At 47.6% G+C, this 23,345-nt stretch overlaps 6 protein-coding genes across 6 annotated transcripts; 4 read left to right on the forward strand and 2 right to left on the reverse strand.

Moving 5' to 3' along the window:
* Positions 1–15: 15 nt before the first annotated feature.
* TREMEDRAFT_58298 (uncharacterized protein) lies at positions 16–557 on the forward strand (the record flags this gene model as incomplete). The annotated part of the gene is made up of 3 exons (XM_007001154.1): positions 16–63; positions 118–219; positions 261–557. The coding sequence occupies 3 exons, from the start codon at positions 16–18 to the stop codon at positions 555–557; spliced, it is 447 nt and encodes a 148-aa protein (XP_007001216.1).
* Positions 558–1,141: 584 nt separating this feature from the next.
* On the reverse strand, positions 1,142–4,359 carry TREMEDRAFT_58299 (uncharacterized protein; the record flags this gene model as incomplete). Its single annotated transcript, XM_007001155.1, has 3 exons — positions 1,142–3,271; positions 3,324–3,921; positions 3,992–4,359. The coding sequence occupies 3 exons, from the start codon at positions 4,357–4,359 to the stop codon at positions 1,142–1,144; spliced, it is 3,096 nt and encodes a 1,031-aa protein (XP_007001217.1).
* A 1,254-nt stretch (positions 4,360–5,613) lies between these two features.
* TREMEDRAFT_58300 (uncharacterized protein) lies at positions 5,614–8,023 on the forward strand (the record flags this gene model as incomplete). Its single annotated transcript, XM_007001156.1, has 5 exons — positions 5,614–6,177; positions 6,568–6,687; positions 6,747–7,345; positions 7,504–7,592; positions 7,926–8,023. 5 exons carry the CDS (start codon positions 5,614–5,616, stop codon positions 8,021–8,023), a joined length of 1,470 nt encoding a protein of 489 aa, XP_007001218.1.
* Positions 8,024–9,733: 1,710 nt separating this feature from the next.
* Positions 9,734–14,793, forward strand: TREMEDRAFT_36466 (uncharacterized protein). Its single transcript, XM_007000762.1, has 8 exons — positions 9,734–10,419; positions 10,460–11,238; positions 11,293–11,714; positions 11,759–11,956; positions 12,005–13,261; positions 13,463–13,610; positions 13,816–13,946; positions 14,198–14,793. Exons 1-8 carry the CDS (start codon positions 9,914–9,916, stop codon positions 14,708–14,710), a joined length of 3,954 nt encoding a protein of 1,317 aa, XP_007000824.1. The 5' UTR covers positions 9,734–9,913; the 3' UTR covers positions 14,711–14,793.
* Positions 14,794–15,513: 720 nt separating this feature from the next.
* Positions 15,514–19,122, forward strand: TREMEDRAFT_58302 (uncharacterized protein; the record flags this gene model as incomplete). The annotated part of the gene is made up of 6 exons (XM_007001157.1): positions 15,514–16,768; positions 17,013–17,130; positions 17,258–17,951; positions 18,000–18,059; positions 18,273–18,336; positions 18,662–19,122. The coding sequence occupies 6 exons, from the start codon at positions 15,514–15,516 to the stop codon at positions 19,120–19,122; spliced, it is 2,652 nt and encodes an 883-aa protein (XP_007001219.1).
* An 841-nt stretch (positions 19,123–19,963) lies between these two features.
* On the reverse strand, positions 19,964–23,239 carry TREMEDRAFT_72668 (uncharacterized protein; the record flags this gene model as incomplete). The annotated part of the gene is made up of 6 exons (XM_007002054.1): positions 19,964–20,504; positions 20,800–21,082; positions 21,246–21,403; positions 21,530–21,667; positions 21,714–22,646; positions 22,692–23,239. 6 exons carry the CDS (start codon positions 23,237–23,239, stop codon positions 19,964–19,966), a joined length of 2,601 nt encoding a protein of 866 aa, XP_007002116.1.
* Between the last annotated feature and the right edge of the window lie 106 nt (positions 23,240–23,345).

Here is a 23,345-nt window from a genome sequence, read left to right on the forward strand (position 1 = left end):
CAGAAGCTGGTGTTGATGTATGATGGGGCAGGGGGGACTTATGATTCGGGAGAACAGAAGAAGGTAAGTTGGTCATTCAAAATTACTTCAATGAGGTGCAGCGTCACTGATCAATAGCAATGGTCACGCCTGCTAGAACGCCGTTTGTCCTGGGAAGTCAGAAAAGGCATAGCAACAGAGGCTGAAGCTATGGGTTGGTTGATTGCTCCAAATTCTCAGGTGAGTACAGTACTACTCCCAAGCTCAATAATGACGTTCAGGCTACCAGGGATAACCTGGACTGGGTTACACAAGTGGACTCACACAGCTGTGGTCCTCTAGCATGTGCCGCTGCATGTCTTCTTCTCCAGGGAATCAGACCGACTGCTTCTGTGCTTGGGGTGAAATCATCAACTCTGGCTAGAGGTGAGAGTAGAAAACTACGAACAAGTGTGCTTCAACTGGTGCTTGCAATGGCTGCACGGGATCCAGCAAATGAGTCTATATTCAGTCCGAAAGTGAAAAAATTGATGGACAAGTCTGTACCTTCCATGACTTACTACATAGATCGCCTGTAGAGAGGTATCACAGCTGGTTGTGCATGAATATAATGACTAATATACCTCTGGATGTAAAAATACACTTGGTTTGATGCAGATTGGGGCTTGATTATCTTTCCCAAGTGAGTCCGAAGGCACTCCCGAAACACCGAAAACCCCTCCGAAAGCACATCTGACCATCTCATGTATTCCAATATTGTACTGCTTAGGGTCACTAGTCATTGTGTCTACCCAGTGCTTATTTGGATAGTCATAAGCTCTCTTGCAGTGATATATGCAGCCATGACTGTCCGAAATTGGTCAAGGCTGTCCGAAGTCGGTCCGAATTTTGGGGACAATTAATCCTACTACAAGGATCTCTCGCTCACTGACACAAGAAACAGTGAAGTATCTCTTGCAGGGATGTATGCAACATGAGCCAGGCTGGAAGAGTTCAGACATGGAATGCATTACACAGGCTAGTTCACACACAGATGAGACATTTGGACCCCAAACATAGAAAGACCGAAACATGAAATGAAAACACGGAAACGGAAACTCGGCAAAATGAACAAGTGACAGTACATACAAGGGAACTGTAACACGGATTTGATTGGCTACATTTAATCTTGAGAAGAATGGAGATCTGCATTTGTGGGGATTGTGGGAATGGCATCATGAGGTGTTGGTCCTGAAGAAAGTACATTTTCGGAGTTGGAAGGGTCATTTTCGGGATTCGGTGCGGTATTTTCGGAGTTTCGAGCGGTGATCTTGGTGGAAGGGAGATCAAGACTGTGAGCTCTTCTTCGGTCAGAGTACTCGTTCGGCTTCGCAGGGGAGGTCCTAAGGTCAAAGCGGAATTGTTGCCGAGCCTTTTCTTGTTTGGCCTCTTGGAGTTCTGACTCAAGTTGCCTGATGGTGTAGTTGGCCGATTCCCACTCCTCTTGATCCACTTGAAGGTCCGCCCGTAACTTCTCATTTGCTCCCTCCAACTGCGCTTTGAGTTCCTTCAACCCTACATTCTCCATCTCAGTCTCATTTTGCAGGGCAGCGGTAATTTGCACAAACTGCAATGCCTCGTCGATTTGCTGTTGCATTACTCCCTTAGCTGCTTCAGCCTCCGAAAGACGAGCTCGGAGAGTTTCCAATTCGGTGTTTTCCTTCTCAGCCATCTGTCTGGCCAGATCTGAACACCGCTGTTCAGCAAACTGACGAGCCTGAGCCTCCTTTTCCTTATCCCCCATTGCACTAGCGAACCTCTGGCTCATAGTCTTGAGCCCTTCCTGAGTCTCCTCCAACTGCTTTCGGATTGAAGCAATTTCGGCGTCCTTTTCGGCGGTGACTCGGGCAACAGCATGATCTCTCTCCTCATTCTTATCAATCTGCTCTTTGTACAGCCGGTCCAGTGTCTTTACCTCTCCTTGAGCCACATCTCTTTCAGAAACCACCGAGTCATACCGCGCTTTGAATTCACTCCATGTCCCATTGATAGCTCTCACACCCGAAAGTGATTGTGTGACACTTTCGGAGAAGGCTTGATGACGTCCTCGGTTGATTTCTCGGTAATAGTCTATCATTTCGGAAACTTGAGCAACCATTCGGGAAGAGAATTGCTCCTCAAACTGAGCCTGAGTCTCTTGAAACTCACTCATACGATGCAGACACTGTTCAACTTCGGGCATGGTAGACGGTGGAGCCGGGATGTAAGGGACAACCTTTTCGGGTGCAGGCTGGTCCAAGGAAGGGACAGTGGGCCTTTGGGTCCGAAATTCGGGCTGGAGTGGTGGGTTCATTTGAGGGAGTTTACTGACCACATTGACCGAAGTGACAGGAATGGAGGGTATCTGACCTGGCAAAGCTGTGGGACCAGAGCCAACGAATTCTGAATGAGAACGAATGAGAGAAGTGGGAGGTGGAGTCTGAGGGGGAGCCGATTGGGAAGCAAAGAGTGGAGGAACTATGGGCTTCGGAGCCATCGTGGGTTTCGGAACATTGGTTGATGGGTTTGGACCAGGAAGACTCTGCACACCTGATCGACCCAGGCGCTTCTGCTGTAGCCACTGCTTTACCTCTGCAAACGTATGCAGTGAGGTAGGTAGTGGGGAGATTTGGGGAGGGCCAGAGACGAGAGAAGAAGACCCAGGTTGAAGGTTTGGAGGAGGGCCTGCTTTCGGAGCAGGGGAGGGGCTGGGGAAGGGGGCCGGTGTGACACTTTTAGCTTGGTGAGGCGAAGGGATTGTTGGTGATTCTTGCAATGTAACACCCAAAACCGATTGTGTTTGTGCTATAAATGGGTCTAGAGCAGAGGGAACGGCCTGTTGTCGAACAGATACGGCAGGAGAAGGAACAGGACCAACAGGGGACATTGTGGGCACCTTTTCGGAGGTAAGATCCATTTCGGGCTGGGGAGGACCTTGTTCAATGGAGAACGGACGAGCCCGTTTCGGTTCGGCCTGGGACTCTTCTACATCCTCCAGGGCACGCTTGTTCACAGGAGGATGAACAGGACTACTTCGGACAAGTATCGGAGAAACCCCAGCTGGCAAACCTGCAGAGAAAACGGGGGGGGCGATTTCGGAGGGTTCCTTTTCGGGAACAACATCGGCAAATTTTGGAGGGCGGGGAGGGAATCGTGGCCTCTCATTTCGGGCTGTAGATGGTTCCGGTTGAGGTCCTTCTTCCCCATCATCTTGACCCAAGCTGGAATCTTGAACAAGAATAGGACCAGCTGGAGAAGACAGTTCTGTTTCTCCCTAAAAGTCAGCTGCTGAGACTTGCTTTCAGTTCGGAACCTAGAAAACTCACCTCCGAACGAGGTTGCTCTCTAGCAGACGTAGGCGCTTCGGTGAGAGGTTTCGGAGAAGGTCTGACAACCCATTTCGGACCGGGTTTTGCAGCATCCCCAGCTGCGACAGTGCCTCCCCTAGCAGTCCTACGCTTGTCCTTCGGTCCTACCGGTTGCTGCAGTGGCGCATTTGAGAACCCGATCGCCGTGGAAGCTGCAGGGGGAGCTTTTTCTTTTCCCTTTCCTTTTCCTTTTTCGGGAGGGGGGGGAGAAACCGATTTCTTGGGAGCCGAAGCTCTTGTGGAGCGTGTTGTGGTGGCTGGCCGGCGAGGTTTCGGAGGGGAGGGATGTGGTGAATGTTCAGAGTCCGATGAGTCCGAATCAGAATCCGAGCTGTCCTCAGGCTTGTCCTGACCTTGTGATGACTTTTTCGGTCGTTTTTCACTTTCGGAGGACTCTTCGACAAGGAAATTGGTCGGCTTGCCCTTGAGGGAGCAGGTGAGAGGGGGCTTTGTGGAGTTATAACAGTGCACACAGACACGAAACTTTCCTTCGTCCCAACGGTTGAGAAACACTGGTCGACCATCAGGTACATTGACACATTTCACTTCGGGATGTCTGAGATCAGCATTGAGTTTCGTTAATTTCTCCCGAATTCGGGAGCCATATTTGATAAACCAATACTCACGTGTAATTGAAAGCCGAAACACAAAACTGGACATGACAGTTTGGCTTTGTGGCCGACTCATCCGCCGAATAACATCGTGACCCTCTAGTAATCGCCCGAATACCCTCTTCCTTCATTTGTTTCGGGGTAGCTTCCCGAAGTCCTAGCTTTTCAGCAAGCTGAGGAAGATACTTCGGCTCTGCATGCCACCAGGGCTGGAGGTAGAACCCTATCTCAGCTTGAAAAGAACGAAGTGATTTCTCATTCTTCCAAATGGGGTGTTGTGGCTGAAGATACTTTTGGAAGTGAACATGGTCGGGGTGTAATTTGTAACCCTTCGGAGGGTTTACACTGGATTTATCTGTTTTTGGGTCGAAGGGGTTCGGCATTTTGAGAAAGAGGTCAAAGAGGTCAGAGAGATTGGGAGGAAGGGGGAGTGGGAAGACTCTAATTTTGATGATAAGATAATTCGGACGAGCCAAGGCGGAAGGTGAGATGAAGCACACAGATGCAGAATGAGCAGTGAGATCAGTTGAGAGTGAGCAGTGGAGAGCAGATGAAAAACGCTGGCTAATGTATGCTGGAAAAAGATATGAAGATGCTGAAGTGAAGTGAAGTGAAGAGAAGAAGTGAATTGAAGGAATGAAAAAGGGGGAAAATCGCGTCAGCCCGTGTTAGTACTTAGTAGAAGTTCAATCAACACATCACCATCAGACACGTCAACATGATGGATCCTTAAGAGAGTTTTGTGCATTCAGAGGATGTATTACCATGAACATGAACATACATACATACTTACATACATGAAAGAAGCTATTCACTTGGGTAGATTGGTAGTCAGTAGTGAGTATGTGACTATCACCGAAAGCTCCCGAATTCGGCCGAAAGGGGACCGAAAAGGAAGTAGGATTTCGGGCTGGGGACATTGCCCATGCCCCTGTGGTCAATACTCCGAAAGCTGTGCCGAAAATGGTATGAATAGACTCAGAAGGCGTCAGGCATTCCAATGATATCAGAAAAGCCACGGAAAGATGATTTTCTAATAGTGAAGGTATTTGGGTCAGTAGTGACGGGATATGGGAGTTGAACGTCGTATTTTGGGAGAAAGTGGCAAAATTTCGTCGGGATTAATTCGAGTTCCGTCGGGATTATCCACTTTTGCGTGAGTGATGAAACGGGTCTTGGTGGCAATTTCCGCTTTGGGAAAAATCAATTGGCATGACTGAATCAAGTTTCAATCCATTCGCTACATGACTTTGTCACTTTACTCTCCTCTCCTACTTCGCCTAGCTACCTAGTCATTTAGGCCTATAGGCCCAGCTCAAGAAAAACAATCAGATCGTCAATGACTCTGTATATGACGATTCCACTCCATTGTTCGATACTCCTCGTTTGACATCTGTCTCTCCGACCGATACCACTTGGCCCGGGTGTTCTTCCCCGGCGAAGACAGCTGATGAAAATGTCTTCTATAGCAATCAACTCCGTTCGAAAAGGAACGCTTCATCTCGATCATGCTGTTCATTTCATCTTCATGACCCGCTACCTCGTCAATCGTCTATAAAACACCTCTTCTGGTCAGCCCCTCAAGCCCCAACTTCCAACTCGACTTCTTCCCACATCAAGAGCCAACCATTACAAGAATGTCAACCACACAGACGACCTATCAACGCTCTCGTTACACCGCCTCTCAAGACGCTCAAGAGTCTACCTTCGGTATGTCTGGTCTGTCTATCAACACATCGGGCACGGCGACGCCGACTCATGGCAAATCTTACTTCCCACCTTACCCTTCTCGCCGATCTTCAGGTATATCTGATTTCGGGTCACCCACGAGCCCCTTCCACGAAAAACGACTCTCGCTTGGTGATGGTGCAATCTGGAATGGTCAACAATTCGTTTCTCCGACTTCACCGGAATACGTCTCGTCGACTTCACCTACTTCACCCAAGTCACCGTCTGCTCTATTAGAAAGGCCTTATAGACATATGATGGAACCGACTTCGCCAACGGAAGAGACGGATGAAGAGGCGAACTGTGCTTTCAATCAGTTGCGGACGAAATCCATGGTTCGGAGACAATCACTATTGAGGACGATGAGTTTCCCCGATCAAGAAAAGGAAGTTTCGCACTCCAACAATGGCGACGATGAGGCCGAGGCCAAGACCGCCGACCAATCGCGAGATGATCCAAAATCGGAGCGAACGGTCGAGAACCACGACCATCGTCGCTGAGTCGGTCGAGATCAGGTCTAGACCAGACGAAGGAAAAGGAACGGGAATTCGTATGTTGGTAGAGGATGATGCACGTCATTTTTGAGATTGTTCTGGAATCCGGTCGACGAACGAGTCGAGACCTGTTCACATTGACTGATCATACGTACGACGGAGTGGAGTGGGACGGAAAGTCTCATGACGATGACGATCCGTTGTTCAGAGGTACCGCTTTCTAGGCGTACGGAGTTTCAATGGGGCGCGATAGTGGAGAGAAGAAGTGTTGTATCGGAGACGTTGACCGGCAAGCCGGGAAAATGCTGTGCGTTGAATGGGTATATAAGCTGGATCAGGGGAGTAGGAATGAACTTACTATACATCAAGATGAGCTCCCCTGTCATTCCACCTGTCACGGAAAGTCCCGCCTCCTCCGCACCGCGTACCACGACCTTTACGGATGCGCCCGATAATCGCTGGCGAGACGTCATGGGATACGGCAAGGAGGTATCGTGGTGGCTGGCACAAGGGGAGTTCTGTCCACAGGGACGCCGACTGCCAGGCAGCCAAGCGTACTCCCGTTGAATTCTGAACACATTGATCCCCATCGTGGGGGTCCCTTCGTCCTATATAGAACGACCAAGGATGGAGGAGAAGGGTCAAAGACTTCGAAAAAGGCTTCAAAGGCGTCTCCGAAAACAGACTCAAGACGTGATTCACAGGATGAGAAAATTAGCGTGACAATCCCCCCCAAATCTGGCGGATCCAGTACACCATCACCGGGAAGGGGTGGCTCATTTAGGGTCCTGGAACGTGCACCATCCATAGCACTGCTTGCCGGTCAAATAGTGTCTGCCCCATCGTCCCCCACTCAGACTCAACACGGGACATCTAATGTGCCTGGCACGTCATCCTTGAGGCGGAAACCTGAGGATGGTACAAAGACAAGTCATGATTCTCAGGACAGCCCAACATCTGGCCCGACAGAAATGGAACAATCTCGAGTGTCGTCGCCGTGGACTGGTGTCTTGAAAGCGTCTGAGAGTGGTCCGTCAGATGGTGCAGCCGCTCCGGACACCACGACTGGCCTCGGGACTGGGGAGGCCACCACGTTCTTTGGTGTGCTTTCCGAAGAAACGAAAGATGTTGACGACGATCCGAGTTCGTAGACGTCCGATGTTTAGATCGAGATCAGAGCAGCAGTATGCATATCCGTCAGAGTTGCACTCGTTGATCACACTGACGAAAGATGACATCCATTTGATAGGTTGCTGACACACGTCGAGTCGGAGTTTGTTCGTCGCATAGCATTCTCTCGTATAGATCGGTCGGCGAGTTAACACTGCTTTCGAGCGGATGGCGTGGTTATGATCCGTCCGGACGTCGAGGTGGAGATGTGGTGAGAAAGTTGAGTAAGCCGATGAGAGTTGCGGAGATCGGGGAACGATAGCACCGCTTTTAGACGGTCGTGAGAGTCCGACGTGAGAAGAAGCTTGATGGATGAATGGAGAAAGCAGTGTAGGGTGGGAAGATTCGGCGCTATAGTTGATACTTATAAATAGGGGTGGCGTTTAGTCGAGTTAATCCTCGTTGCATTTCATTCTTCTGACAGGTTTTATTCTAAAGGGACGATAACTCCTGCGGCTCGAGTGGAGGGGATCCGGTAGGGACAGTGACAATCGTTATCATTCCACCAGTGGATCCTCGAAAACGGCGGCGCATGAATGCTATTTATGATAGAATAGAAATATCAGATGACGCCTTGACCGCCGTGCCCACCGCAGAGGATACCAATGGGTTCTCTGGAGATCTCCCTGTCAATGACAGTGGGAAAGATGATTAATCAGGTGAATTAAAAGACTAACCAACTAGAGCAGCGACTGGAGACAATGAAGCCCAGGAGAGTGATCTTCAGCCAGTTCCACAGTTACACGACACCCACACAATCAACACTTCGTTCATCCCAGGCGGCTATGACGGGGGAGATGATATGTGCGATAGTCCAGCAAAGTTGAGCCCAGACGAGAGCAAGGACATTCCCGCTAAGGAGGATGGAGATTGAGTGGGCATCAACCTGGCTTGTGAGTAAGAGTGTACATACATGGCAGATGATGGCATCGAGTACGATGGAGTAAACGATTGTCGATTAGATGTAAATGTATTGGTGTCATGCGATCTATGCTTCGCCTGCGAGTGAATGTCCTCGAGGAGCTCGCAGCTTCGATTGAGGGATCAAAGGTGAGAGTGACGATGTCTTGCATTGAGCTCCAACGTGTGAAGAATTTCGTAGGATAAAGGAGGGAGCCGACAGATCGTGTGAAACTTCTGTTGTCGCCTCTTATATAAGATCTTTGCAGTCAGCGAGTTGAGCGCACCAGATATCACTTGGACTGACCGACGATACGAGGGATGAACGAATCATCGGAGAATGACCATTTTTCGGACACACGTATGGCAGAGGAGATGAGAGGGATGTCACTCGGATCTAGACCTCTCCCCAACTCCAGGGATGGCAGAGCGACTCGACCTATACCTAGGCGCTCCGGAACCAGCGTGAGGTTGATGATTTCTGGACAAGCCCCGATGTCAGATGGATCTGATGGGAGCAGCTTAGACGCATCGGCATCAAGGAGACTTGGTGAAGGTCGACCGGACGTATCAGCGCCCACAACTACCACCCCTGACGGTGTCGAGGAGGACGCAGATGACACGCCGGTACGCAGTACGCCGAGCCGGGATGACCGAGTTAGGATGACGGATCAGACGGTCAGATCGGAATGGAATCGGTATAGACCTGACATATCAACGGACGGTGATGCGTCTTCCAAGCGCAAACGATCTCGTTCCTTGTCCACTCCAAGCTTGACATCAGCAGGGAGTTCCGACGATGACTCGTCAAGATCAATGACGGGCAGTCCAATTCCGTCACGCCAACGAAAGAGAGCTCGCCATGTGTCCGGAGATCCGCCTTCTGAAGCAGGCGTTTAAGAGAGAGAGCGGGAGGGATAGCGAGGGAAATACGAATGGAAGGAGTATCGAGTCCCCGATTGACATACAAGTACGATTTCAAGCGGATGGAGCAGTGGAAGATTATTGGGAGACTCCCCTTCGTCTGCCGTATTCGATCGCTGATCGCTGGCTCGTGTATATGATGCGGCGCTTGGTAAATGGGTGATGTAGTCCTAGCGCATAAGCGATTCCGAATGGTCTTCATGACCTATACAAGTTAACGATGTGCAGAGTTATGAGAGAAGATGATAAGCAGAGTAAGGATAAGTACTTACTAGTGGAGATGACGAGGTGGAATGTGAGACGGTGGTTTGAGATTTTTACGCCACTTTTTCACCATAAACCTATTTCTCTTTTGCCTCTTTATTCATCCACCCACTCATCCATAGCTATCAGCTCTTAGCTACTGGTTATTGTATCCATACCCTAATCACCCCAGCCCGTCACTAGATCCCATCTAAAGTTGAGAATCTTCTCGAAACATCCCACGTCTCTCCTCAAAAGCCTTTGGAGCCACGCTCGCTCCATGTCCAACTCGGCCCCCACCCTCAAGCGTCCCCGCTCTACAGAGGCTCCCTCTCCATCTTCCACTTCCTCTCCTAAACGTGCTGCCTCAGAAGATCCTTTTGCTACTTCTTCTGATTCTGGTAGGACCGAGAACGGGCTGTCACACCTCACCCCAGTCGGTCAACACGCCCAGGTACCAGGGAGCAGTCCTCTCCGCATGGTCGATGGGGCTATCGACGGTGAGAGCGAGGGAGGGGAATGGGTCAAACGAACAGAGGAGGTTCATTTGGAAGAAGGTTATGACAGAAAACAGTATAAAGAACAGTATGATCAACTACTAGGTATGTGTCATATCCCAAGTGAAGACGATGAGACGCTGACGAATGTAACAGCCTCCTTTCCACCTCCCTATGCGACGGCGAGAACATATCACATCATACCAAAGAAACTCTTCAACACTCTTCAGACTCTAGCTTTAGGTGATCCAGCTTCATCAAAGTCACCCGTATCACCATCAGACCTCAAGATTGACCTCACAGAGCTGATCGAGGACATCGAGGGACAAGAAGTTTTCACATTATACAATGACACAATCGGTAGTCCATCTACACGAATGACGTTCAAGGGCACGAAAACGCGTATATGGCAATTGAAGGATGGATTGTTGGAACAGGATGATTTCATCTATGTTTCTGCGGAAGGCTGGGGTAAATTAGTAGAATGGTGAGTGTTCGATAATCGCATACGTGGCTAACGAAATAAGGTATGGTCCATATGATGGTCCTACTCTACCACGTATCTGCGCCAGTGGAGGACGTATCTTACTCAAACCCAGCATCTACACCGTCCACATCACAGACTTCCTACCCGGAATGACGGTTTCGAACCAGCTAGAGGGCATTGAAGCAAAACCCATACGCATCACTTGCCCGAGCTTTTTCAGTATCGAAACTTTCGAAAAGTTCCTCACCACCGTCGTCCTCGATCAAGTGCGCATGGAGAACAGTCGAGCGGAAGTGAGGTGTTGGCAGCTCGACGTATCGCAGATCAGCGACTCAGTGTCCCCTCCGAATACCCTGTATATAAATCCATCGCTCTTACCGAATTTATCAGCCAAACTGCTCAACCACGGCATCACCCAGCCCAACCTGACATGCGAGGAGATGGGACTCGTTCATGGTGACGTCTTTGCTGTGGAGCTTGGACTACCCATGGGGAACTCGATATTCTGGGCGGTCGATGTCAACGAGGAGGGCAAAGCGGTTTCTAAGTCGACTGCACCTCTTGCTCTACAAGTCCCCAAAGCACCCCCACCGTTGTTTTCTCAACCCAGTACTTTCCCAGGATTTGGGGCTTCTATGTCGAGTTCAGAAGCTGGATCATCCACTCAAAGCACTGGAATGCAGACGCGAAGTCAGACCAGTCAAGGTCGGTCTAAGGGTAAGGGGTTGGTGGGATTGCATAACCTCGGCAATACATGTTTCATGAATAGCGCTGTACAATGTTTATCAAATACCCAGGAATTATCGCAATATTTCTTGTGTGAGTCTATCTTCTCAGCCATGTCTAGGTGATGGGCAGATGCTGATACATCAGCTGGTGTGTATAGGGATGAACTCAACCCCGACAACCCTCTCGGTATGCATGGTCAGGTAGCTGAGGCGTTCGGAGGTGTCATTGAAGCTCTCTGGACTCTTTCTGGTCCCCATGCATCTTTCAGCCCTCGACAACTCAAATCCACCACCTCTCGATTCGCTCCTCAATTCGCCGGATATGGCCAACATGACACCCAAGAGTTCATCGCGTTCCTTCTCGATGGTCTACATGAGGATCTGAACCGGATCAAAAAGAAACCATATATCGAAAAACCAGATTGGAAACCTGGTGGTGGAAATGTGCAGCTCGCAGAACTGGGAAAGGAATGTTGGGAGGGATACAAGCAGAGAAATGACAGTGTCATCGTTGATCTGTTTCAGGGACAACTTCAGAGTACCCTCGTGTGCCCAGAATGTCACAAGGTCTCCCATTCTCTAAAGTCTTGATTTATGAGCTGATGGTGTAGGAATCGATTACGATGGATCCATTCATGTACCTCACTGTACCTTTACCTATTGCTCAAACTCGTCAAATTAAACTTTTATTCATTCCCCGAGACGTGGAACAATCTCCGATCAACATCCGTTTACTCATACCACAAAACGCTTCCTTCATGCAAGTGAAAGAGAAGCTGGGTCAGCTGGTTAAATGCAGTCCCTCGAATGTGAGTACATACCTGCTTTCAATCAGTGTCATTCAAACTCATTTCTAGCTGGTAGCGTTCGATCTGTGGAAAGGAAGTGTCTACGCTTGGTGGCTTGATTCCGACCATAATTCTGAATATAAAGAGAATGATGTTGGCGTCTTTTACGAATTGGCCGTTCCAGTCACTGCCTCGCGTAAAGGTGTAGGTGTACCCGTCTCTGAGACATCCACCATTACTGTACCTGTTTACACCTACCGATCTGAAGGTGGACGATCACATCGCGACTTGCCTTCAGAATGTAGTTTGCAACCTTTTTTCATCACTCTCAATAGAGTAGAAGCTACCGATCCTGTCGCTGTTCGGGATGCGATCGCACGTGGATATTCACAATTCGTTCGACCGGAGATGAAAACTTCTCTATGGGTGTCACCAAATTCTTCCCATGCGGTCGTTCCTCCAGTTGTCGAAGAAGATGGAACAATAACCGAAATACATTTGGACGGTTCACAAACTCGTGTGGTAGAAGTGAACACTTCATCCACTGATTTTTCCGATACTGAAATGACATCATCAGTCACTCTCCCTCCATCTTCTCAAGGAACGATCTCTCAAGCGTCAGACATCCAAACGGTGAACACTCAAAATGGGAATAGTACAGAAAGTATTCGTACCAATGATAGTACAGCCTCCCTTCGTAGTTTAGCTTCTTCACGTTCTCTCGTACCCCGTGGCGATTTATTCCAAGTTCACGTGGCGGACGCTTCATCTAGTGATAAAAATAACGGATTTACATTATTCAAAGGTAAAGCCGAAATTGTTCCATTCTACAAACAAACGGTCTCTGCAGCATCAACAGAATGGTCTATATTGGAACATCGTAAAAAACCAAAGAAAAATATGTTTGGTAGATTGACTTCTGGTATAAATTCTTTCGTTAATCCAGGTTATAATTCAGATGATGAACATTCTCCACCTTCAACACCTACAACACCTTTGGTGGTAAGACCCGGAGAAGGGATTTTCTGTGAATGGACACATAAACGATTCAACGAATATTTTGATACTGCTTTTAAACCTGAAGAAATCATCGATCCTCAAATTCAAAAAGAAGCGGAAAAGAGAAAGGCTGGTAAGAATATAGGTATAGAAGATTGTCTTGATGAATTTAGTAAAGAGGAAACTTTAGGTCAAGATGATTTATGGTATTGTCCTCAATGTAAGAAACATCAAGCTGCCACGAAGAAATTAGAGATTTATAAAGCTCCGGATATTTTGGTTATTTGTATAAAGAGGTTTGGTAATTCGAGGAGATTATCAGATAAGGTGGGTTGTCTTTGTTTCCTTTTCTCTGTCCTACCCCTCTTCCCCCTTTCCTCGCTTCTTCTCTTCTGTGTGTCTCGCCTACCTATGTTCTTTTTTGGTCATGGCTTTGACTGTGCCCTGCCATTAACTTACCTATTGTCCAGGGATCAGCTTGGGAGGGTTGTAATCGGATAAAAAAACTGACTAAGCGCTGACGATCAGCTCGATCATATGGTTCATTTTCCTATTGACGGACTTGATCTGGAAGAACGTATCGGGGAATGTCAGGTGGCCAAGCGACTGGACCTTTCTACAGAACAGGCGAAAGAGTATGGAATGCGTGTGGATGAGCCGATGATATATGATCTTTGTGAGTGTTTCCTTCTGCACCGGGGTAGACTTAGTGTCTCTTGACTCGACTGGGGTGCGGGGGCACAGTAATGGAACTTTCGAACAGTGATAGTTTCCAAGATGCTCCGCGAGGAGGACGAATGGATCTTCATGATAAGTCAGAGAGATGTCAGGATGATGTGGTTTATAAGGAAAGGGGTTGCAAAGACCAGTGCTGACGACAGACGCCGTGGACAACCATTTCGGAGGGATGGGCGGTGGACATTATACCGCTTTTTGTAGGAACAGGGTGGATGGGAAGTGGTATAATTATGATGATACGAGGGTGTCTCCAGCGAACGAAGCTGCGGTTCAAGTGAGTGTCATAGTCGGGTCAGATTCCAACCCCTCACATGTGCCGACTCATCATCGCTTTTCCTCAAATATTCACCACACTCAATCATCCTCCATCTGTTAGACGTCTTCTCGTCTCATTTATATCTATCAAAACCACATTCAACGACTCACGGCGTGTTCTCGTGTATGGTTTCAGTGGGCATGTTGGTCATACACTGTCGGAAATCGGAAATCGGGGAGAGGTAGTATGGAGATTATCTAACTTGGCAGTCTCGAGCCGCCTACCTCTTATTCTACCGACGTCGTACCACCCAACCCATCGGTGGTATCTCCCACTTTAAAGCTCAATCCGCATCAGCATCAGCATCCGCCTCTGTCAACGTGACTCCTCTCCCTCTTCACCATTCCCTCCCTTCACCCGATTCTTCCAACCCACCATCCCCAAGCCCTAATATCGATCCGGACCTAGACGACTTTTCCAATCCCTCTCAACCTCCTTTATATTCACCTATCGGAACACCCCCATTACCCAGTCCTGTCCTCAGTGCTGGATCCGATTCTGATCTTGAGACTGTGGACAAAGAATCAGTCTTGTTATCTACCTCTGTCTCTATGACAAGAGGTGGAAGTATGTTGAATGGACCTCTTAGGGTCACTATCAGACGGGAAGAACCTTCTACCTTTGAACCGTCAAGTGAGGAGATGACGAGGGTCAGGGATGTTACGGAGGATACGGAAAGTGGAGGAGGTGGGGGAAAAGATGATAGGATGGATTTGAGTTGAGTTTTGTTTTTGTTAAAGGTGTCATGGTATCATGTCAGAGTAGAAAGTTGCATGCATTGGAGTGTGGGTTTGATATCCACTTGACCACTCGATGTTTGCAGTACGACTAATTCACATGTTCACATATTCACATATTCACATGAGGTCGGTACGTGGTATATGCCTGTGGGTACATGGTCAAAGAGGAAGGCCGTGTGTGTGGTTGCTGGTTTGGGACGTTTGAGGACGAAAGGAGGTAAGAGAAGGTAAAGTTACTTTGAATAGCAAAGGTAGGAAAGGTGGGTGCTTATAGAGCATGTATAATGTCGGGGTACATAACATTCAACTTTCATTCAAACTTATAACTTCTTCTCCGTCCACAAATATTCATCGATTTACAGACCGTAGACTTTGACTAAGTACTTAGAGCAAGTTGGATCATCGGATAAAGACTCGTCGTCATCGTTCATTCAGAACATTGTATCATTCTCTCTTCTACTTCAATCCGGTTACTGTAGTGGATTCTTGTTCGGTGTTTGTTTATCCCAACATCGCGAGTGCATAAGTGTACAGGGAGAGTTGAAGAGGGTTATACTCTCCGATTGTGACGACCGACCGAGGTATCGACTGCTCGCTGCTCGCTGCGTCATCGGCCGAGCCTCGAGCCACCCAACACGAACCCTTGACTTCATCTCCTTGACCATTTCACTCTGTGTATTCAATCAACATACTTCACTCGTACACTACATTAATCCCCACAGCAACAGTCTATCAATATCCTACCACCTTATATCTTTCACCAATTTTAGTCGAGATCGACCATCATGACCGACTCCAACAAACCTATGAAAGTTTATTCACAACCTCGTCCTCTTTCTCATACTATACAACATGGTTCTCGTCCTCAAGTAACAACTAGACATACTCATATTGGTCATATTCATTACACTCCTCATCCTCAACATAGAGAATATATTCCAACTACTGTAGAATTGGTACCTGGTTATTCTGATGAGGGTATACAAGAGATAGAACAATTTGAAAGAGCTCAATCATCAACACCTTCTTCTCATTCTCATCCCAATACTCATACTCATTTCGGAATCCCTTCTCAAGCTCAATCCTCTTCTCATCCACCCGAATCATCTTACTCTCATCACAAAACGAAACAATCTAATCAAGACAAACAAACGAAATCATCTTCTGAACAATCTTTTTCGACAGATGAACGACAACAAACTCTACATCAATCTAGTAACTCTTCATCGGATGAGGAAGAAGATGGGAATGCAAGAGAAAATGAAGAAAGAGAAGAAACTGAAGAAGATGAATGGGCTGCGGCTAGGGACGGTTCTATACTACGTCGAAAACCATGGCGTAGACCTAAACCTACTTGGATATTACCTTTCTTAGTTGGAGCTGCTTTGAGCGTCGGGATGGGGATAGCACCAAGGAGTGAAATATTCATAGATTTAGCATGTTTGGCTCATCCACCTCAACAAGCTCAACAACCAGTATCAAATCTTTTCTTTTCCCTCGACTCACCTCTCGCACCCTCTGCTCATGAAAACCTTCCGTCATTCCATATGACCCACGACGTCATCATCCCAGGATATCTGAGAATCTTCGAGACGACTTCAGATGTGTCCCAGAAAATTAGATCGGAAACTTCTTCCCTTGAACGTCCGGTAAATGCGGAAGACAGTGATTCGACCTCGTTCCTTAGGAATGGATCGATCAAGACGGACGAATCAGACAACTTGTCACCGGCAGACAAATGGTTTCTCAAAATCCAACATGACATGTGGGAATATCACCTTCATCATCCTTCACCACCACCTGAAATTTCCGTACCAAAGACGACCAAGACTGTTAAACCTATCCGACCGACAGAACCGTTACCTTATCCCGGTCCATCTCCATCTGGACAACCACCAGAACAATCTTCAGGGGAGAAGGAAAGAGAGGGTACTGGGGATACTGGAAGGAGGAATCAAGGACCTCCTTATCGTGCTATAGATCCAAAGCTGTGTAAGGCGGATCCTAAGGTACAGGCCGCTGCCGCAAAGTTGACTATGAGTAAGTGATTGCGTTTTCCCCTCATCACTCGCTTTTTCCAGTGGTTATCGCCTTTTCTTCTATTCTTCAGTGCTAATTCCCTGATATGCATATAAAACAGACCTCTCATCCTTTTTCCCGCTTGATGGTTATGGTCGGATGATCTCTGAGACAACAAGCGTCCAGTAGTTGTGTGTTCTCCCCCGAGTGTGAGATAGGAGATATATGGATACAATCTGTAGATGGGGCAATGACTGACCATCAGTATTGACTTTATCCATGGGAACTCTCTCCGCACTCACTTGTGGTTTTTGGGGTCAGACTTCCGATCGGATCGGTCGGACCAAAGTCATGGCTATCAGCACTTGTGGACTGTTGTTCAAGTGAGTCCATTTTTCCCTCTCAGCCCCAACCTCTTAATTTCGAAGTCCTATCCATTCTCTTATGATTTCGGTGACTCTCCGCCCATCATACGCTGCTGTGACCTCAAGATGTGCCGCTGATGACTAGCGAACTCACCTTCATCATCGTTGCCTCTTTCCCTCACCTCGCCCCCGGAGGCTATCGAGCACTCCTCCTCGGACCCATCGTAGACGGTCTCCTCGGTGGCTTTTCCACCCTCCAAGCGACTCTCCATGCTTATACGTCCGACGTCACTGCTGACGGTTCTCGTGCCGCTGTCTTCGCTCGACTAGCAGGTGCCATGATGACAGGTTTCGCCATCGGACCTGTCCTCGGCACATACATAATCGAACTCACTGGCAACCTCATGTCCCCCTTCTACATCATTGCCAGCGTTCATGCTCTCTGGGTCCCACTGTATCTATTTTTATTACCTGAATCTCTTTCTTCTGACGCACGGAACGTCTTGAAAAAGAATGCATCCATAGCGAAAGAACAAGCTATTCAGCGGGATGAACAAGAGAGAGAATGGGAAGATGAAACTCCTGCTATCGCTTCAGAATCTGATCCGTTCTTGATACCGTCGAATGACTCGGATGGAAGAAGATTATCTTTCGCCAATTCTGGTCATTCGAAACGTCGGAAAAGATTGGTGGGCAGTACGAAGAGATTGCTTAGGAAAGCAACTGGGTTTGTGGAGCCGCTCAGCATCTTTCTTCCTCGTAAAGTGGAAGGAAGAAGGGGGAGAGATTGGAACTTGACTTTGATGGGAGGAACAATGTTTCTCATGTCTATGATGTATGTGAGTGAAGGTTTTGTTCGGGACTGTTGAGAGAGAATTAATGATCAGGGAGTTTTACAGGTCAAGACGCAATATGCTTTGTTTACTTATGGTTGGACGTCGGCTGAAGTGAGTTAATTTTCTTTCCATGACGTGTGATGATTTCACTCTCATCTCTTAATCCCTGGTATATGCCGTCGCGAAGGTATCATGAAGATTGGGTTATCTACAAACAAAGATGATAGAGTGTCATGACTACTGTTTCGATAAATACGGATCGCCTATCGTCATGAATTGCGAATCGCATGAAACATACCCCGGAGGTCTCGTGCTCACGACCAGCTTGGACCGTTCATGTCACTCGTAGGATTCAGTAGAGGTTTCGTCCTTCTTGTCGGGATTCCCAGTGAGTATCGTCTCAGCGTTTCTTTCCCTGACCCTTCTTCTCCCTCTTTCCCTCGTTCTCTATGATTTTACCTTTCCTCTCAACATTGACCAGTCTCGTCATTCCAAGTAGCTATTTTGAACATTCATCATAAACAATCGACGTTGACCGCTGACATCAGCCATCATGTACTATATCAAGCCTCACTTTACCGCCCCAATTCATCTCCCAATCTCTCGAGACGGACCATTAGATTCATCATTCACCCTTCATACCACACCTTCCGTTCCAAATTCCATCTCATCATCCTCCACCTCACATTCACACTCACATTCTCCGATCCCAGTCGAAAAACCCCCAATACCTCATTCAGCAATCCTAGACCTGTACACCCTTCGTATCTCCTTGTTAATCTCTATAATCTTCTTCATCCTTCTCTCTCTCGGTCCTTCACCAAGTGTTTACATCCTTTTATCATTCTTGATAACTTTCGGTGCTGGTGATACTCCAGCTGCTAATTCACTCGCTTTAGCCCTCATACCACATTCTTCTCAAGCTGGAAGGTTATTCGGAGCTTTGAGCGTTTTACATGCATTAGGAACTACTTTGTTAAGTCCTTTATTATTCGGAACTCTTTTCGCTTTGACGGTTGGGAAATGGACTGCGGCTGTTTTCGCTCTATCAGCTGGGATATTGGGAGTGGCTTTTGGCTTGGTCATGCTCGTCAGGTTGAGATGGGAGGAAGAGGAGGTGGAAAGAGGGAGGAGTAGGACTGTTAAGAAAGTTTTGAGTGCTAGGAGGAGATGAAGAGATTGGACTTCACTTCGAGTACATATCAGGGACAGTAGAAGGGTTTGAGAGATGATAGATTAGATAATTTGTCCGGACCGGGAATTTTGTTAAAGGATAGTAACATGTAATGAACATATTTACTTATTTATTTATTTATTTATTTTTTTGTGGGAGAGATGAAAAGGAATGATAGAAATGGTGTTGTTGTAGACTTGGGAATATACGTATACCTGTAATTACTTGATTATGAATCTGAGTTGTATCGTATAATAAACTTCACACTTGTCTGTTCCGATACACTACTCTACCGGACGTCTGTAGGTGAAGGAAGACATAGAAGAAGAATGAATTTCTTCTACCTATCTACCTTATAGAGATATTTCCAACATCCCTGAAACTTGAATGGAAACGAACATACAAGTACATCAACGACCCTTTCTCTATTGATCGTGACTTCGACTCATGCACCAACCTGTACGAGTAGGCCTACGAACACTGTACGAATACGTCTACTGTACAAGTACTCTACTAGAAGTGACAGGACGACAATAACACTTGGTTGCTCGACTTGACTTAAGGAAGAATTGGTGCATGATCCAATGAGAATTGTGATCTCAAAAAAAATATCATCCATGCAAATGCTAGAATGCTCTATGCTTTTTGTAAAAACCCTACGAATCCAACAAGAACACAATATCCAATATCCAATATCCAATTTTCCTGTTTCCCCCTTTTCCTCATAAATCTATATATATAAGTATGATCTCACTTATTTCTCCCCCACATCACCCTGAAGACCTGATTGATAGGATTGTACGTATAAATATTAAAATACTTAAGAGAAGAAATGAATCAATCAATTGATAATCCTTTTCCAACTTTCTCTTCCAGGTTCTAAACCTAATAAACTTTTACCACCTCTTTCTAAACCTAATTCAACTATATCATTCAACCAACCGGTCAATTTCAACCCTGGACCTGAATTACCCCCGGTAGAAGTTGAAGTACCGATTGAACGATTGAAAGTAGAAGATGTATCTCTTAATTTCGCATCTAAAGGTTGTGAATTATTTAGGGTATCTAAAGTAGATTGAAGTATAGTAAAAATATTATGGTTTGAAACTATAGGAGAACTTGGTAATGCCAATGTCAGAGAGACTAGATGAAGGATTGAAAGTGATAAATAAGATCTATAGAGTGAAAATGAATAAGGAATGGTACGACTTATATCGGGTGTACAAATGGAATGTAGGATGGCTAATGCTGCATCTCGACCACGTTCAAGTTGTTCGTATCCTTCATGATGAGATGCTAGATCGATCCAAACGTTTTGAGAAGCTAGAAAAGCTGGAGAGGAAGTGAATAGTATTGCGTAATTGAGATGAAGAGCGAGGATACTGAAATTGTCAGTTAAGCTTTTTTTTTCCATTTATTTCTAGATCCACGCCAACTTTAGAGTTTTTCTCGACTTTGATATTTACCACGTTGAGCAATGAGAAAGTGGTATGTGCGGAAGAAGAGGATGATAATACCACTAAGGCGTACAAGCAGAAGGAAGGTCAAGGACGGCGATCGTTATCCTGCTTCGACAAAATGAATCAACGGATGGTGTCAAAATGGGTCACTCTGGCTGACGTGACCAGCTTCAGAATTTCTTGGGCTGCGACGATTCGACAAAGAGAGAAAACTCACGGATCCACTCTGGCAGACCAGGACTCTGCCCATGACTCCAACCTTCTCCCAAACCTATGCCAAATCTCCAATGCTTTCCTCTCGTCAGACCCACCATCCTCACCCGTCGAACCGGGCAATGGTCCAGAGACAACATGAGCGACAGAAGTGGTGGCTACCGGGGTCGATCGCATGGAAGCGACAGACCGAGGTCTTGCTGGTCTTTCGTGTCGATCAGTGGCTTCAGAAGTGGACATTGCGTCGTCTGAATCTTCCACACGTATAGCTTGTTGCGCCAAGAAGACTGGGATCAGTCTCGTCATTATCCCATGACATTTTTCAGCTGTTCTTCACATTCAGGGGCGCTAAAGCACGTCGGACCCGTGCCAAGTTCGATGAAAACGCCCAATCGACACCAATGAAAATGGGATCGATTGAGCAGAAGGGTTATGGGTGAGACGACTCACTCTGCGTCAACATCTCAGCATACTCCAACCAAGCTAACAACTTGTAATCCCTATCCCGTACTTCTGGGTCATCCACAGTAGGAGCGCCAAGCCTGTCTCGCCAAGAAGGGGCGTACGATTCTCTAGTTACGGGCGCGATGTAATCTGGAATGTGGCAGCTTCTTATCAGCATTCGAGGATTTCGCCACGGTTATCTTATCTTTCTCGTAATCTTTCGAAATAAAAAGGGATGATATTCGAGTGAGACATGTGAAGGGACAAAAGTGAGACGATATGTGACTCACAGCTGGTCCATGATAGCGAGATAGATCCATTCTCTCCAATCATCGTGTGATGCTCTGGTAAGTAGAACTCTGTCCAAGCCTTGATTGCGTGCGTGGCTCATAGTGAGCGATGTGAGTTTGGTATCGTTACTCCAGGTTCTGTCTGTCAATCAAATGTCTCTTGAATGAGAAGGATAACACTCACGCATACACTCCAAGGGCTCTGATTTCGTCCCTAGTCAAGTCAAGACGCTCAACTACGAGCCTGGACACTTCAGCAAGGACTAGTTCCTCCGCTAAATCGCAATCTTGTTTGTTCATGCGTTGATTGACAGTGACAAGAGTTCGTTTTCCCATATAATCCATGACCATACTCGGCAACCCACGGGTTTCTCGTAGTCCAACCAGCCAAGGTGTGATAGGCCAAGCACGAATGCGATAACTATCCACCACTTCCTCGGTAACGGAGACAACGTGTTGTCTGGCTCGAACTGAGGGAGCAGGAACTGGTGGTGGTGGAGGCGGGGTAGGAACAGCAGGACGAGATTGCGACAAACTTGATTCCTGTAGTCGCACAAGATAAGACAAGGTGCTCTGTATGGATGACACAGAGGATCGTAAAGTGGCCAGGTCTTGGAGGGCGATTTCGACCGCACGGAGACGCCCTTCGACATTTGCAGTGGTGGGCCCCAGAGTAGGTGGTGGGGCAGGAGGAGCCGAAAGAGGAGGTAGAGGAGGACCCGAAGAATATGGGATCTGAGGTGCAGGTAATAAGATCGATGTGGAGCTGTGTCCAGAGGTGGGAGGAGAAGGGCCCCTATATGCCGAGGCTAGGGTGCCGATAGATGTGCTAGGTGGAGGGGGCATAGGTTCTCTTGTTTGCCGGAGTGCATAATCGCTTGGAGGACGAGAGGTAATAGGTGGCGCAGGTGCGGCAGTGCTGGGATAAAAGGGTGGACCAGTGGGTGTACCTGGACGAGTTGCGTGAGGTGCAATCAGATTTCCAGTGAAGAAAGGTCCAGGTCGTGAAGGAAGAGCTGAGATGGACTTTGGTCGAGTTCGAGGCTCGAACACACATGGCACACCTGCTTGCCGACAACCTCGACAGGGTACTTGACCAGGTCCATCGCATTTCATTCTAAACGTCACTTGTGCATACGTGTCTGACCGGAGAATGACTCACTTTTGCCGTCTACACCTGGTACACGCGATCATACTACGTGGCGCCCTTCCCGAAGTGTCGCGGGCGAGCACGACGCTATCCTCATCGATGCCTTCCATCTTAGGGCTGGTGCTTCCGCTTAAAGGACTGCGAGCATCGATGCTTCTTCGTATGCTACGACTGTTGGGCCAGTTGGATTGCCATCCTGACCCACTGGGACCTGCCGTGCTGGAAAAGGGGGAAGGGAAAGGAGTGCCGGAACTGGGACCGGACAAAGAAGAAGGGATAGGGGCGGGAAGGATGGGGTGAGATGGTGATGCGGTAGGTGGGCGTCCTGAGCGACTACTGTGGGGAGGTGAGGGTGAACTCAATCGAAGAGTAGGTCGAGCACGAGAAGGACCACTGGGAGAGGAAGAGCGACGTCTTTTGTTGGAAATGGGATTCATCGCTGTGATCTGATGTGGGTAAGCCCAAGCATAAGCGGATCGAGGACGACGAATGGGTGTGGGCGCTCTACCAAAAGGAGAAGGAGTTACAGGGGCGGACAAAGGAAAGAGAGGAATGGTCATTAGGAGAAGAAAGAGGATGTTAAGAACACGATAGAAGACGTCGAGGGAGAGTGTTCAAGTGGCAAAGGTGAAAGGCAGGCAGACGACTCCTGGCAATTGACGTCGA

The sequence above is a fragment of the Tremella mesenterica genome (assembly GCF_000271645.1).
Source record: "Tremella mesenterica DSM 1558 unplaced genomic scaffold TREMEscaffold_1, whole genome shotgun sequence".
Classification (NCBI taxonomy): Eukaryota; Fungi; Basidiomycota; class Tremellomycetes; order Tremellales; family Tremellaceae; genus Tremella; species Tremella mesenterica.

Coding starts and splice junctions, on each gene's coding strand:
- TREMEDRAFT_36466 (XM_007000762.1), top strand. CDS start 9,914: ATGGTCGATGGGGCTATCGACGGTGAGAGCGAGGGAGGGGAATGGGTC. Junction 11,239..11,292: donor ATTATCGCAATATTTCTTGT/GTGAGTCTATCT, acceptor CTGATACATCAG/CTGGTGTGTATAGGGATGAA. Junction 13,611..13,815: donor GCCGATGATATATGATCTTT/GTGAGTGTTTCC, acceptor TGCTGACGACAG/ACGCCGTGGACAACCATTTC.